Source organism: Podarcis bocagei, assembly GCF_964188305.1.
Source record: "Podarcis bocagei genome assembly, chromosome: 3".
NCBI lineage: Eukaryota > Metazoa > Chordata > Lepidosauria > Squamata > Lacertidae > Podarcis > Podarcis bocagei.
In genome coordinates, this window is record NC_138127.1 from 82,463,887 (window position 1) to 82,478,839 (window position 14,953).

Below are 14,953 nucleotides of genomic sequence, written 5' to 3' on the forward strand. Positions count from 1 at the left end.
TGCTGCTTAGCATACCCTCCAACCAGTGCAGCATCTTAATGTAGTGATTTCCTCCTCTGCATCCCTTTCATAACTCTATTTTTATAAATCATTTGTCCACCCATAGTTCAAATTTTTACTACAAGTTTTCTGTCAATCTGTCAGGGAACTGCCATCGGAAGGACGGGAGGTGGAAGGGCTCACACAGGTTGGGAGAGACTCAGCAGCGGAAGAGGGAACCAGCAGGGGGAGAGGAGGTGATCCGAGGGAAAGTGAGCAGGAGGGATGGCTCAGAGACACTTCCAGCAAGGGTAGTGGGGAGGTTTCAGGACCTCCTGTAGGGACACCCACCCCTCGCCGGAAACTGTCACGCAGAGAGTCCAGAAGACGTGTTTCCGTTAAGGAGCTTTTATGTTGGAAGAGATTTCGAAAGCAACCACTTTCGGAATCTGCCAGCGACTGACGGAGCCATGCTTAAGGGGCTCCGTTACAGACAGAGGTTTGCGGACTTGAGCAAACTCTGAGGAACTTGGATTTTACGCACAAGCAGCTCATCATCCCATCACACAATCCTACCAATGTATGTAACTCTTTACAATAGCTTTTCAAATAAATTATAAACTTTCCCCATTCTTTGTTAAAGAGGTCATTTTCCTGGTTTCTAATTCTGCCTGTAAGCTTTGCCATCTCGACGTTGTTCATCAGTTTTGTCTGCCACTCTTCTTTGGTCAGAGTTGTAGACCCTTAGGATCATCTAGTCCAACCCCCTGCAAAACACAGTCAGTCGCAGCAAAAGCAGCATGGCTCCATCAGTGCCGGATTTCTGTATAAGCTAAGCAAAATCCCTTATTTTGGCTGCTGGTCCCTTATTTTCAAATCTGTAAGTTGACAGCTATGCATAGAACTTTTCTCAGTTCAGGCACAACTCATCTTTAATGTGGAAAGGAAACCTCCAGACTTTCTAATAACAAGTGTGTGACCAAGGGTGCAGACTGTCAGCTGCAAATTTATTCATAAAAACATTAGATTAAACAGAAACTATACCATTGTAAGCATGGAAAAGTCCTCAAACAGGGAGCAGCCATTGCTTCATTGTCATAGGATATTAGGAGTGTAATCTCATACCTAACAGAGATTTACTCTGCTTGCAGTCTCCATCTTGGAAAAGCTGGTTTATAGTTGCAACATCCAGCCTATTTTACTGTTATGCTTTTCTCATTGGAAAAGAGAAAAGGAAAAGGAAACTTAATGCTACAGGCCATTGAAAATAATCAGTTCATGAGGCACAGTAAAACAACTGAAGAAAAAGGTCACTAACTACTGTATTGAGAGAATTTGGATGTGCAAGTTATGTAGCTGAATCATCATCAGAAAAAAATATGCATCTGTATTTAATTGAAATGTGATCAGAAACTTGAAGGGCTTTTTCTTTTTCATTAGATTTTCACAGTCCCCATACCAAATAGTTTTCCACACAAAAGTTTGGTGAGTTTATTTATTCTGAGTGAAACAAACTGTTTTATGTCTACTGAAGAAGGTCACTGTGTCAAGAATAATTAGGGGAAATGGCACTGCAAACACTACAGGATGAAATATTGTATATTTCTTACTTTCAATTATTGCCTCCTTGGTAGAATCATTAGCATTTGGCAGATTTGTTGCTGAGTTTGTTGTTCTGCTTTGAAAGTTTGGGATAGGCTAGATGTAGCTTGATCTTCCTGCACTTCTGTCATGACTTGCAGTTCCTACTGAATTTCTTCCTTGATTTTTGCTGACCTTTTGCTTTGTCTCATTGTAGTCTGATCAAATAACTTTTCAGGTTTAGTTTTTCTTAAACTTGTGACTTCACGTCTCCTTTAATTAGGAAGGGCTGTGCTGTACTGGAGAATGATAGAAGGCAAAACTAAGAGGTCCAAGGAAAATTTATTTACAAGCTAGTGAGGAATTTTGGAAACCAGTTCAATACATATTTTTTTTAGTACCATTGGTTTTCCTTCCTCATGATTCTATGCTTTCACTTTGGCTTATTATCTGTCTCAGATCACTCCTAATCTTTTATTCACTATGTGCTTAGCCTAATCAATAAGTAGCCTCACTCACTGCAGAATTTCTACTTTATGTATGCTTTCAACTCTTCCAAATTGTAACGTGTCCAGATTCTGCCTTGGCTGGAGTACTTGTTGTCTAAATTTGTCATGTTTCAGATCATTACACTGACTTTAATTTTGATGTATTTGTATTTTACCCAGCTCTAGTCATGGTCTTTCCCCCTCAGTCAGTTTAATTACTTTTTGCCTGGGCAATGTTTGTATTACTAAAGCCATTATTAAACACAGGTTTGCGCTGAGCCTAACAATGGAAATGAAAGAGATCACCAATTAGTTATTTGGAAGACTTCAAGATGAGTTAAGTCCCTTACAGTTTAAGCTCTGTGAATATTATGAATAAGAAACTGTTTATTTCATGTAGCTTGCTTAAACTATCTCTTATCATGGGATGAACAACACTGACTCTAACCTTCCCCTCTGTCCCCTCTTTTGAACCAAGGGGCGGAGGGGAGAAGATCGCTTCTCCCCGTTGCCACCCCTTGGTTCAAAAGGGGTCCGGGGAGAGAGGGGAAGGCGCGTGCGCCTTCCCCTCTGTCCCCGGAGATTGCAGGGCTGGCAACGGGGAGAAGGGATCTTCTCCCCGCCGCCCTTGCTTCAAAAGAGGTTCGGGGACAGCGGGGAAGACGTGCTGCGCTTCCCCGCTATCCCCGGAGCTTGCGGGGCAAGCTTCGTTTTGCGAAGCAAGCCCATAGGGAAATGTGTCTTGCGAAGCAGCTAAGGAAACGAAAAACTCCTTCGTCTAGCGAGTTTTTCGTCTTCCGAGGCGTTTGTCTTGCGGGGTACCACTGTATGTTTTACCTTAGTGCTATATTTTACTGAAGTTCAAAGTTCCACAAAAAAGCGTATTCTAGTTGTATCAGGTTGCCAGTGGGGTCCAATCCTGGCAAGATAAGTCTAGTGCACCTGAGGCAGAAGACAAATGTCACAGTCACACCACACTTTTAAAGTATTATTATGTCACTTTAACAATCATGGCATAACCCAAAGATTCCTGGAAACTATAGTTTGTTAAGGTGTTGGGAGACTCCTCATGGAGCAAGTGTTCCCACCCATCCACATAATGTACTGCAGAAATCCAGGCAGGATGTTACCAGAGTCCAACTTTTCTCTCACAGCTACTGAAATGGCCCTGTGAAGATACCCTGTGTGGTGAATAGGGAAGGGCAGATCAGGCTTAAGTTGGTCCATGCCTTTTTCACACATAACTGATAGGAAGTCTGCTTCATCCCATTTCCAAGTGCTTAAATTCTCAATTATAAAATTGTATACATTTTCAAGAGGTTGGTTGTTTTATCCTTCCTTCCTTCCAGATTATAAAGTGGTTATTATAAAGGAATATATATATATATATATATATATATATATATATATATATATATATATATATATATATTTGCTTTCGTAGATTTTCACGGGTACAGGAATGCAGGTTTTGGTGTCTTCGGGTGTCTTCCCGTGTAAGAGTTGGGGTGTCTAGGCGACGTTTCGACGAGGTCTCACTCGTCATCTTCAGGCTGGTGCTTTCGGCTTCTTGTTACTGGAACAGAGCAGGATCTCAGTGTTTGAGTTCCTATAAATACTGTTGAGGGGGTGTGGTGTATAGCCTCCAACGTTCTGGGCAGAGAGGAAGTTCCCAGGTTAGTGTGTCTTTTCTTCTTTTGTTCATTAATTACTTGAGGGATATCTTGAGTGATTTCTTGAGTGATATTCTGAGTACCACTTAGGAGGGTCATTAGGTGTGGATTAGTTGCTAAAGCTTTCGTGTCTTGACCTCTTGAGCTTGTGAAAAGTTTTTTCTGAGAAGATGGCTGTACTGCACTTAGTTGTGCTCTGGCTTGGCTTCGTGTATAGGGGCGAGCTGTGGTTTTGTGCCCTGTGCCAGCCAGATCTGTGTAGGGATTGCAGGGGGGTGCAGCATCCGGAGGTGCCACTATGGTTTGGCTACTGGATGGTGTCTGTAATTTATCTGTGGAGAGGGTCTGGGTTTGGGTCTGGTGTGGTTGATTGGAGATGGCGTTCTGTGTGCCTCTGGTTCTGGTGTCGGTTTTTGTGGGGAGGGCTATTTTCCAGATGTCTGGCAGGCGGGACGTATCGTCACGCTTGTTCATGTTGTGAGGGTGTTTCTCTATCTCGATGGCTTCCATGATTATTCTCTTGTGGTGGTGTTCCATGTTAAAGAGCAATTTGGAATCTGAAAAATTAATTTCGTGTCCTGTTTCTTTCATGTGTTGGTAAAGAGAGGAAGTTTTTTCTTCTTTTTTGACGGCATTCTTGTGTTCTGCGATACGTGCATTTATTCGTCTGTTTGTTTGTCCAATGTACGTGGCTGGGCAGACTTTGCAGGGTATTTCATAGACCCCTTGGTTTTCTAACTGGATTTTATCTTTGGGGTTTCTGAGGATATTGGCTATTTTTTGGTTGGTGCAAAAGGCTGTTTTGATATTGTGTTTATGGAGGATTTTGCTAATTTTATCTGTAGTGCCCTTGATATAAGGAAGGAGGGCCATGCCATTGTTTTCTTCTGTGTCTTGGTTTTTGGGGGGTGTTTCTTTTTGGATTAGCTTCGTAACCCTGTTTTGCTGGTATCCGTTGGCGATTAACACATTTGAAAGATTCTGTAACTCAGTTGTCAAGTGGTCTTTGTCAGCCAGGCGTTTGGTTCTGGAGATGAGAGTCTTGGCTACGGAGTTTATTTGTGCAGGGTGGTGGTGTGATTGTGCATGTAAGTAGCGGTTGGTGTGTGTTTTTTTCCGGTAGATAGTGTGTCCTAGGGAGCCATCAGGTTTTTTGTAGATTAGGACGTCAAGGAAGGGAAGTTGGTTGTTGGCTTCTATTTCCATAGTGAATTGTATTTTGGGGTGTAGGCTGTTGAGATGTGTGAGGAAGCTATCTAGTTTTTTCTTCCCGTGTGGCCAAATTACAAAGGTGTCGTCAACATACCTGAGCCAAAGTTTGGGTTTGTGTTCTGACTTGTCTAAAGCATTGGTTTCAAAGTGTTCCATGTACAGATTTGCGATGACCGGTGAGAGGGGTGATCCCATAGGTGCTCCTTCTATCTGTTTGTATCTTTGTCCATTGTGGATGAAGTACGTGTTGGTTAGGCAGTGGTTGGTCAGGTCCAGGATGTATTCGGGGGGATTGTATTTGTTTTGAATGGCTGTCAAGGCTTCATTAATGGGCACTTGTGTGAAGAGAGATACAACATCGAAGCTCACAAGTAGGTCGTCGGGATGTAGGTTTTGCTTCTTTATTGTTTCTATGAACTGGAAGGAGTTTGTAACGTGTGAAGCGATAGATTCTGCATAGGGCTGAAGTTGCTTAGCGAGAAATTTAGCGAGATTTTGTAGACAAAATCCAAAGACCACTTGACAACTGAGTTACAGAATCTTTCAAATGTGTTAATCGCCAACGGATACCAGCAAAACAGGGTTACGAAGCTAATCCAAAAAGAAATACGTCCCGCCTGCCAGACATCTGGAAAATAGCCCTCCCCACAAAAACCGACACCAGAACCAGAGGCACACAGAACGCCATCTCCAATCAACCACACCAGACCCAAACCCAGACCCTCTCCACAGATAAATTACAGACACCATCCAGTAGCCAAACCATAGTGGCACCTCCGGATGCTGCACCCCCCTGCAATCCCTACACAGATCTGGCTGGCACAGGGCACAAAACCACAGCTCGCCCCTATACACGAAGCCAAGCCAGAGCACAACTAAGTGCAGTACAGCCATCTTCTCAGAAAAAACTTTTCACAAGCTCAAGAGGTCAAGACACGAAAGCTTTAGCAACTAATCCACACCTAATGACCCTCCTAAGTGGTACTCAGAATATCACTCAAGAAATCACTCAAGATATCCCTCAAGTAATTAATGAACAAAAGAAGAAAAGACACACTAACCTGGGAACTTCCTCTCTGCCCAGAACGTTGGAGGCTATACACCACACCCCCTCAACAGTATTTATAGGAACTCAAACACTGAGATCCTGCTCTGTTCCAGTAACAAGAAGCCGAAAGCACCAGCCTGAAGATGACGAGTGAGACCTCGTCGAAACGTCGCCTAGACACCCCAACTCTTACACGGGAAGACACCCGAAGACACCAAAACCTGCATATATATATATATATACATACATACACACACACACACACACACACTGAATTTTTCGCCCTATAGGACGCACTTTTTCCCCTCCAAAAATGAAGGGAAAATCTGGGTGCGTCCTATGGGGCGAATGCAGGCTTTTGCTGAAGCTTGGAGAGCGAGAGGGGTCGGTGCGCACCGACCCCTCTCGCTCTCCAGGCTTCAGGAACTCATCCGCAGCCTAGGCAGCCCTGCGGGAGGTCCCGTAGGGATGTCTAGGCTGCGGATAGCAGCCTGCCGCCCAGCGCGAGGGGCGCCCTGAAGCAGAGCGCCCCCCACGCCGGGCAGACATCCGCAGCATGGGGAACCTTGCAGGAGTTCCCCGCAGGGCTCCCCACGCTGCGGATAGCAGCCTGCCGCCCGGCGGGCGGGGCGCCCTGATGCAGAGCGCCCCTCGCGCCGGGCAGACATGGGCCAGCCCCACAAGCTCGGGGGACAGCAGGGAAGCACAGCGCCGCCATCCCGCTGTTCCTCGACCTGGTTCGGTTTCCCCGACCTGCTTTTTTTTGGGGGGGGGGAATAAAGGGGAAAAAAATTCCTTTATTTCCCCCCCAAAAAAACTAGGTGCGTCCTATGGGACGGAGCGTCCTATAGGACGAAAAATACGGTATTCCTTCTTTACAAGTTCACACTGCTTGGAGCATCTAGAAAGCACAGCACAGTACATTGTGGTTTAAAAATGTTTGTGAAAGTGCTCCAGGAAATGAAAAGTCCATTATTACAGGTGGTCTGGAACTAACACAGATCTGGTAGGAAAAAATGCTGGTGGCTTCCATGGGCACATGGGGGCAGCCATCTTTTTTCCGTACAATTATCCACAAAAGGACGGCTCATAAAGATATTTGCCTGGTTCCTGGAGCTTTTTCACAAGCATTTCAGCTTGTACTGTACAGCAGTTTAACACTTTCTAGCTGCTCCAAGCACCCTGAAGCTGTAAAAAAGAAGAAGAAGGGGCAGGAAGACAGAAAGGGTCCTTGGGTAAACTGTAACAACAACAACAACAACAACAACAACAACAACAACAACAACAACAACAACAATAAAGCAGCTGGACTATGCAGTGAAAGGTTTGTAGAACTGTGGACTAACTTGCATATATACTTTCCAACCTGCAATGACCCTGGGCTGTACAAATCAGGCATGTTTGTTTCAAAAGGTGGAGCATATCAAATCCTCAAGCTTCCCTAGTTATGAAGTATTACTAGTGGTACTATTACTGGCTGTGCAGGACGTTTGCCCATGAAATATTATTTCTGTGACTTATGCATCCAGTCCAATTGGTAATGATTGCATATGTCAATCATATTTCCAGAGATAAGTAAATATATATATTGGTTTTAGGCACTCTGGTTGTATCTGAGGATGCAGTTTATATAATATAAAAATATTAAAATATAATATAAAATATAAAAATGTTGATAATTAACTGCACCCCCACTCTCTTGATGAAGAGTACCAACCTTCACTTTACAGATGGTCCATGAAATTAGGCCAGGAGAAGTTAAATGACTTGACTAATGTTCTACGCTGTGTCTGTGGCAGAACTTGGTGCAGAATCCATCTCTCTTAATTTACAATCCCTAACCACTAGCCATTGTTCTCTTCCTAAACAAAACATCATTCAGGAGCTAGGAGGGGAAAGTGCTTCTAATACATCAAATCTTATCAAATGACTCTAAACTTATCTCGCCTTTGTTTTCACCAAGGTTTGCTGTAAATCTTCTTAACTAGAGAGCAACAGGACCGGTGTCCTTGCTAAAAAGAGAAGATTGATTTACTATATTCATACAGAGGCAGGCAGCTGCTTCCAGTGGGTACATAATAATGAATGTAAGCCTGTAGACACTTAAGAAAGTCTTAAAGATTGGATGATGTTATAAATGTTTGTATAGTAGAAAAACCGAAAAGGTTTTATCCCCAATGTCTGTTTTGAATAACTGTGCAAAAAAAGCCCCTTTACACTATCTTAGAGGTTTCTTATTCCTCAAATACTCTAATTGATTGCTCATTGGGCTCAGTCTGCCCAAAGTAGAGAGAAACTTTGTACAGACATCATTAGTTTTTCTCCATTTAAAGATTAATCATGAAGAGCTCTGGCTCTTTAATTCTGTAATTTGTATATTTAATGGGCTGCTGCAGAATCTATGACAGTAATTAGCATAGCCTGAAAACTCATTAATACGCAACAACATGATTAATGCAACATTAATGCAAACATGACTGAAGTTATTTGGGTTATGTAGTAAGAAGATTAAAGCTAAAATGTCCTGTTTGTTTTACCAGTAGTGGGTATAATGGGGTGGCAAAAAAAATAAAAACAGGTATCAAATTTGTCACTTTAACATAACAGAATGTACTTGAGTCTAAATCAAGATGATTTCCTTGATCCAGAATGATAGGATGTATAGAACACCATTGCTTTGGTCCTTTTATTAATTCCTTTATTCAGCCAGCCACCCACATTCAGATTTGTTTACAATTCTTTTTCTTTACCCTATTTAGATTGACCTCCTTTAGCTTCTGGTTGCTTTGAGATATTGCAATGATAATAACGGGGGCAGGGGGGACTAATTAGTTGCTTGTATATTTCAAATCTGCTCCAGATCACAGTTACTACTTTAAGAAAGTATCACAAAGTATTGCCTATGAAAGGAGCCTCAGTGTGCAAGTCAGCAATCTCCGTCATCCGGTCTCCCCAGGGCCTTAGCCCACCCCTGTCACTTGGGTTCTCCAACTCTCAGGAAAGCGATTAGGAGGGTTTAGCAGATGGAGCATGCCAAAAGTTATCTCATGACAGCCCCTTCTGATAGTACTTTTCTGAATCCAACCCAAGGAGTTTTAGGAATGTTGCTTTTTCTGCTACCAGCAGAGTTAAGTTGGCTATATTTGCACTACTATCAATTTCCATGAAAATTCACTTGTGCACTGTTCCTAAAGATAGTTGTGTTGCGGAAGGTATCGTACCTCTGGGTCGAAAGTAAGGCTACATAGTTTTTCATCTTAGAGCCATCCAGTAAAACACAGAAAGTGTATGACAGAGTGATGTGGAAAGTTGAGAACAATGAAGAGAATAGAATAAAATATATGAAATCAGGAGGTAATTGAGACAGTGGCTCATCAAGCTGTAGGAAAGGGCTGGAAAAATATATTAAAGAGACCTTTCACCATTCAGTTCTAGCCTTTATTTAATATAATAATATTCAAAGCTTCTCAATTAAGGGTCCAACTATATATTACAGGTACCATGTGGCAGCTCCTTGATAGAGATCTAATGTGGTTTCTGTAACATATATGCTGGCAAAGCAACGCTGATAGAAAGAGAGCACTTTCAAGAGGATCGTACTGAATCACATGACGCATCTACCCACTGCAGCCGCCACACTTATGTGTCACGATACACGGTTTGGAAAGCTCTGCAATAGACCAATGGCTCAAAACTTGATGTTCTTAGAACATGACATGCCACACCAGTATCATTACCAAACGCACTAGTAGAAATACTGTCAAGAGTTTAGGTATTATTTACAGGACTGTCAGGCAATTACTGAAGCTGACTCTTTTACCTTGTGTCTCTTATTAGTTGTTTTAATGTTGGTTTTTATGTATTTTTAATCTGCCTTCAATATTTTAGTAGCAATCAGTTTTAAAAAGGTAAATATATGTAAAGGAATAATCAGGAATTAAGTAACCATGACATCGTCCTGAGGACAAATTTCTCTGTTTTTCCCTCCAGTTCTTCTTTTTCTTTGTGCCACCTCTAGCCCTCTAAAATGCCACCTGAACACTAAAGGAGATTTTGATTATATCCCCTGTTATGTTTATTCAAAGTCAATTGTTGCATAGCTCTGAACAGCTACTTTAATAGCATGATTGATGTTCATTATCTCAAGTGAACGTCTTAATATTTGTGAGTACACTGTGATGCACTCGGTGACAACCTGTGGCATGATTAAAGTCTGTGGGTCAAAGGATATTGCTTGTGGCGTGAGGTAATTAGTAGCCTTATGTAATATGAATACGTGTTGCAGTTATGATTCTTTAATTTTTCATAATAGTTTCTGTCTACACAAAGAGCTTCCCATTACTTATTATTTTCTGCCTGGCAAAGGAAGGGAAAAAATGAATATGAAGAAGTTGATTCATTTGCTACAGCTGGGTAAAACCCAATAAATTAGCCTGCTCTGTGTTTAATGTGCTAAGGGGAAACCACAAGGATATGGGTATGAGTAGATATGAAGTTAGAGCATATTGTTAATCATAACTGCCCTTGTTGAAAACAGCATGGAATCCCACAAATAATTTTAATATTCATTACAAAAGTGCCAAAATTGTGTCAATAAAATCCTCATCAAATGCTTACTTTTCACTGTCCTCCTCAGTACATGCTTTTTCCTGCCTAGCAGCCATAATTGTAGCCAAGGACAGCCCAAGACATTTTGCTGCCTGAGGCGGAGCAGCAAATTGTATCCCTTGCTTCATGTCAAGGCACATAGTACTATCCAAAGCCAGTCAACTTCTTTTGACACCTGAGGCAGAAAATTTGCCAAGTGTTTCTTCTCCATGACAGTAAAATACAGTGTGGGGTTCTTTGTACAAAGGCTTACATTACTTCCTAGAGTAACCATCTCAGGTTATGGGGTCACGTGGTCACTCTAGGAGGTCCTGCCAGGATGTAAGCCTGTGTACAAAGAGCTCCCAGTCTTCCATTTTGTACATTTAATAAGGCAAGTGTAACACACACACCTGCCTCTAATGGAGTTCCTTCAAAGTTCTTCCATTCTCCAAAAATGAGTGAAATATACTCAGAGTTTCAAAGTGATTTCGTGCTCTTTATTCAGCTCATAGTGGTGAGGAGGAATGAATGAAAGTCCCCTCAAAGTATCTGCTTTATATACATTATTTACACAATGGGCTGCACATGATTGGCTAATTCCGGAATTCTACTGTAAGCCAATCAGGTTGTGGATTCACTTCTATCTGGAGTATGATTGGGTGGTTCCTGCCAACCAATCATACTGCTGCATTGTTCTAGGACCAATCAGACTGCTGCATTTTGGATCCTATTCAACTCAGTACATAACACCGAGGGAGAAGAAAATACCACTTTTGTGCAAAGGAAAGACTCGTTAAAATAGGAGGTGGAGTTTGACACAGCACAGGAATAAACCATCTTTATTAGTGGTAGGAGGAAAGGTAGAGCAGATGGAAAAGTGAACGTCATCTTTCATGAGGTACATTTTTAGAAAGCAACACCTGAGCAGAACTCATGTAAATTGGATCATGTGCTTCAAGTGCACATATTTCCCCTGGTCCCCCTGGATAATGGTTCTGGCTTTTTGTTTCTTATCAGACACATTGATTTCTATGAATGCATGAAAAACTGAGAGGTAAATAATATCCTTCTATTTCTAACCAGGCATTAAAGTGAGTTTCAGAACTAAGGAACTTGATGGTCTAATTCTTTTCTCCGTGTCACCTGGGAATCAAGAGGAATATATTGTACTTCAGTTGCAGAGGGGACGTCCTTACTTTCTCTTTGATCCTCAGGTATAGTAAATTTGCCAGTCTCAAAATCATTTTATACTTTTATACCTTTTAATGATATGATTTTTCTTCTTTTTCTGCTTATTAATTAATAGGTTAATGGGTTCATTTAAATTGAATGTAGTGAAGTTTGTTAGAGGACAGAAGTTTAAAACCTATTGTTTCTCTTGCACTGAATTACTAATAAGTTATGAAGTCAAATAGAGTTAAATTTCTGCATTAAAATTGTTTGGACCCCATGAAATACTGACACTAAGATTGTATGACTCAAGATCTTTGTAGATGCAGACAGAACTTCAGTAATATAATCTCAAGCTCTGCAAAGCTGACAACACTCCTTTTAAAACTATATTATCTAATGAAATAAAAAACTGTTTATTATGTAAAAATAACACAAATGTCAGTATTGCCAGTATTTTTTTAAAAAATGTATGTATTAAAAAGTGTACATGCTAATTCAAATGTAAGTTTGGCAGAAGAAAAATAAACTTATGATTAGACAGCCGAAGAAGAAACTTTGAAAAGAAATGAGAATAATGTGGATTTTGAATATATTACATATATTAAGGGCTGTCGTGTGACTGTGTCACCAGTGGGAAGTACAGCATGTCTTTTTTTGCTGCCAGTATGTGGCAAGAATTCTGGAAGCATTGCTGAATATATTGCTCTGTGAGCTGCACTTGTCAAAGTGTAGGGACCAGACCAGACCAGTTAAATGCAGATTAGATTTAGGTTTATGGTCCCCCATACGCAAAAAATGGACAAAAAGGACAAGTCATGTGGCATCGTAAAAACTGACAAATACACTGTGACGTGAAGTTTCATACCAACATAGGAACTGCTTTGCTAGTCCATTATCTAATTTCCAACAATAGGATGGCTAGCAAGTTAATTACTAAGCCAATTTAGCAATATTACAGTGGTTTTATTATTATTGGAAGCCAAGACCTGTCCCTTGTTATTTGTTCCTGGCATACAATATAGTCCTAACATCAGCCTTGCATGGAGGCCACAGGTTACAGTTCCAGGATTGATGAGGCCCTGGGCATGGTGTGTTCTGGTGCACCAGAGTGTATTTTTTTTTTAAAGAGGCACAGGGCAAGCATCAACAATGGACTTCGCCAGGGAACAGCTAAAGCCCTGGCAGCTGCTTAAGGACACCAGATCTTGACTTCGGCCCTGACTTTAGTAGATACATAATGGGTTTGATGACCAACTATGAAAAGCTCCCAAAGTCTTCCCCAGTGCAGTTTCTATCACCACTGTCCTGCTCACCATCCTAATGGGTTTGATGAACATACATCACAAGATTGTGGGTATGGGCAGAAAAGCCACTAGGAAGAGTAGGGTGGAAATAAAAGATGTAGAGAGCCAGGCAGAATTTGGGGGGCTGGAAGTAATAATAATAATAATAATAATAATTTTTTATTTATACCCCGCCCTCCCCAGCCAAGGCCGGGCTCAGAGCGGCTTACAAGCAATAATAAAAACAAGATGAGTGATTACAACTTAAAAACAAAAATAAAATACAACATTAAAATAATGGAACATTAAAATATTAAAATGGAGCCTCATTGCAGGAGAAGGAAAAGAAAAAAGAAAAAGGGGGCGGAGGGAATCAAATTGGCTCCAATCCAAAGGCCAGGCGGAACAACTCTGTCTTACAGGCCCTGCGGAAAGAGATCAGATCCTGCAGGGCCCTGGTCTCATGAGGAAGAAAGGCTGAGGAATGCCCATGTAGGAGCTAGCTGGGGCAGAGAGGAAGCAACTTTACATCCAGGCAAGTGGTGTGGCTGCTGGAGACTGCTTGTTAGCCTGGGGAAGAGGTTTAAGCCAACATACCTCCAGCCTTGCATTCTCCCAGGAAGGCCCCTAGCAAGCGAGGCAATGGCAAGCCTCAGGAGCCCACTAGAAGGGCTGGTCAGGCAGTTTGAAGGTACATCTCTTACCCAGAGGTCTGGATACATAGGGAGCTTATAACCTGGAAGGATGAAGAGACCCTTCCCAGGAGGGCACCAAGAGGGAAATATATTAGACAGGGCTAATATATGAGAAGAATGCTAGTCGTTATCCACCTTCCCAGCCTTCCTGAGTTAGTTACTTGGGTTTACGTAGACCAGGGGTGGGTGGGTGGGTGCAGGAAGGTGACATTTGTGCCTGAATGGATCAATTGCTGACCTGGACATTTAGATCCTGCTATATGAGACCCAAACTGAGACAAAGCAGAACTTGAAGCAGTTGAGAAGGCACTCTGTGATGTCTTCAGAATTAGAAGAAATATACTCACCCAAAGAACCTTAGAAAGAGTTGTTGCTGTTTTGTAGTGTTAGGGGTAATGGAGCTGTACATGCCCTGAGATCCCCTGGACGTTCTGTTGTGCTTTGTGAACACTTGGGATATATAAAAAGAGCTGTTCAACTGCATCTTGCCTTCAGTTCTTTCACTGGACTCAGAACATCATATGGAGATGGAGCCTTCTGACATGGACACCTCATAGCAAGAAAATGAAACGGAAGCGAAACTTGTCCTTGGTGGCCTGTTATGTCTGCTGGGCTACCTTATCTAGCCTCCTCTTTCCACAAATACATTTATTGATAATTCATCTTATTGGTCATTAGGAGTTTTCATCCCCCACTAGTGAAAAGTTAGAGTTTTGGTGAGGAGACCATAGAAGGATCTAGATAAGAATAACTTCTTCTTTTTTTAAAGTGCAGTTCCCTTTCCACCTTCACATAACTGGCATGAAAATGCAAGCGTTTTCTCCTGGAGAGACCTGCTTCTTTCTATAGCTTTTTATAAGGGCTATTCTTGTCATAATAATAATAATAATAATAATAATAATAATAATAATAATAATAATAATAATAATAATTTATTTGTACCCCGCACATCTGGCTGGGTTTCCCCAGCCACTCTGCCCAGCTTCCATAGAAACCAAAAAACACTAAAATATCATACATTAAAAACTTCCCTGAACAGGGCTGCCTTAAGATGTCTTCTGAATGTCAGGTAGTTGTTTATCGTTTTGACATCTGATGGGAGGGCGTTCCACAGGGCGGGTGCCACTACTGAAAAGGCCCTCTGCCTGGTTCGCTGTAGCTTTGCTTCTCGCAATGAGGGAACCGCCAGAAGGCCCTCGGCGCTGGACCTCAGCGTCCGGGCAGAACGATG

General features: G+C 41.8%; 1 protein-coding gene across 5 annotated transcripts in view; it reads left to right on the plus strand.

Annotated features, from left to right (window-relative positions):
- USH2A (usherin) overlaps positions 1 to 14,953 on the plus strand; it is a 457,494-nt gene that overhangs the window by 132,171 nt on the left and 310,370 nt on the right. For all 5 annotated transcript variants that reach the window (XM_081185934.1, XM_081185935.1, XM_081185936.1 and 2 more), the window contains exon 22: positions 11,655 to 11,785. In XM_081185934.1, the coding sequence (XP_081042060.1) occupies positions 11,655 to 11,785 (131 nt within the window). The remainder of the gene's footprint in view (positions 1 to 11,654; positions 11,786 to 14,953) is intronic.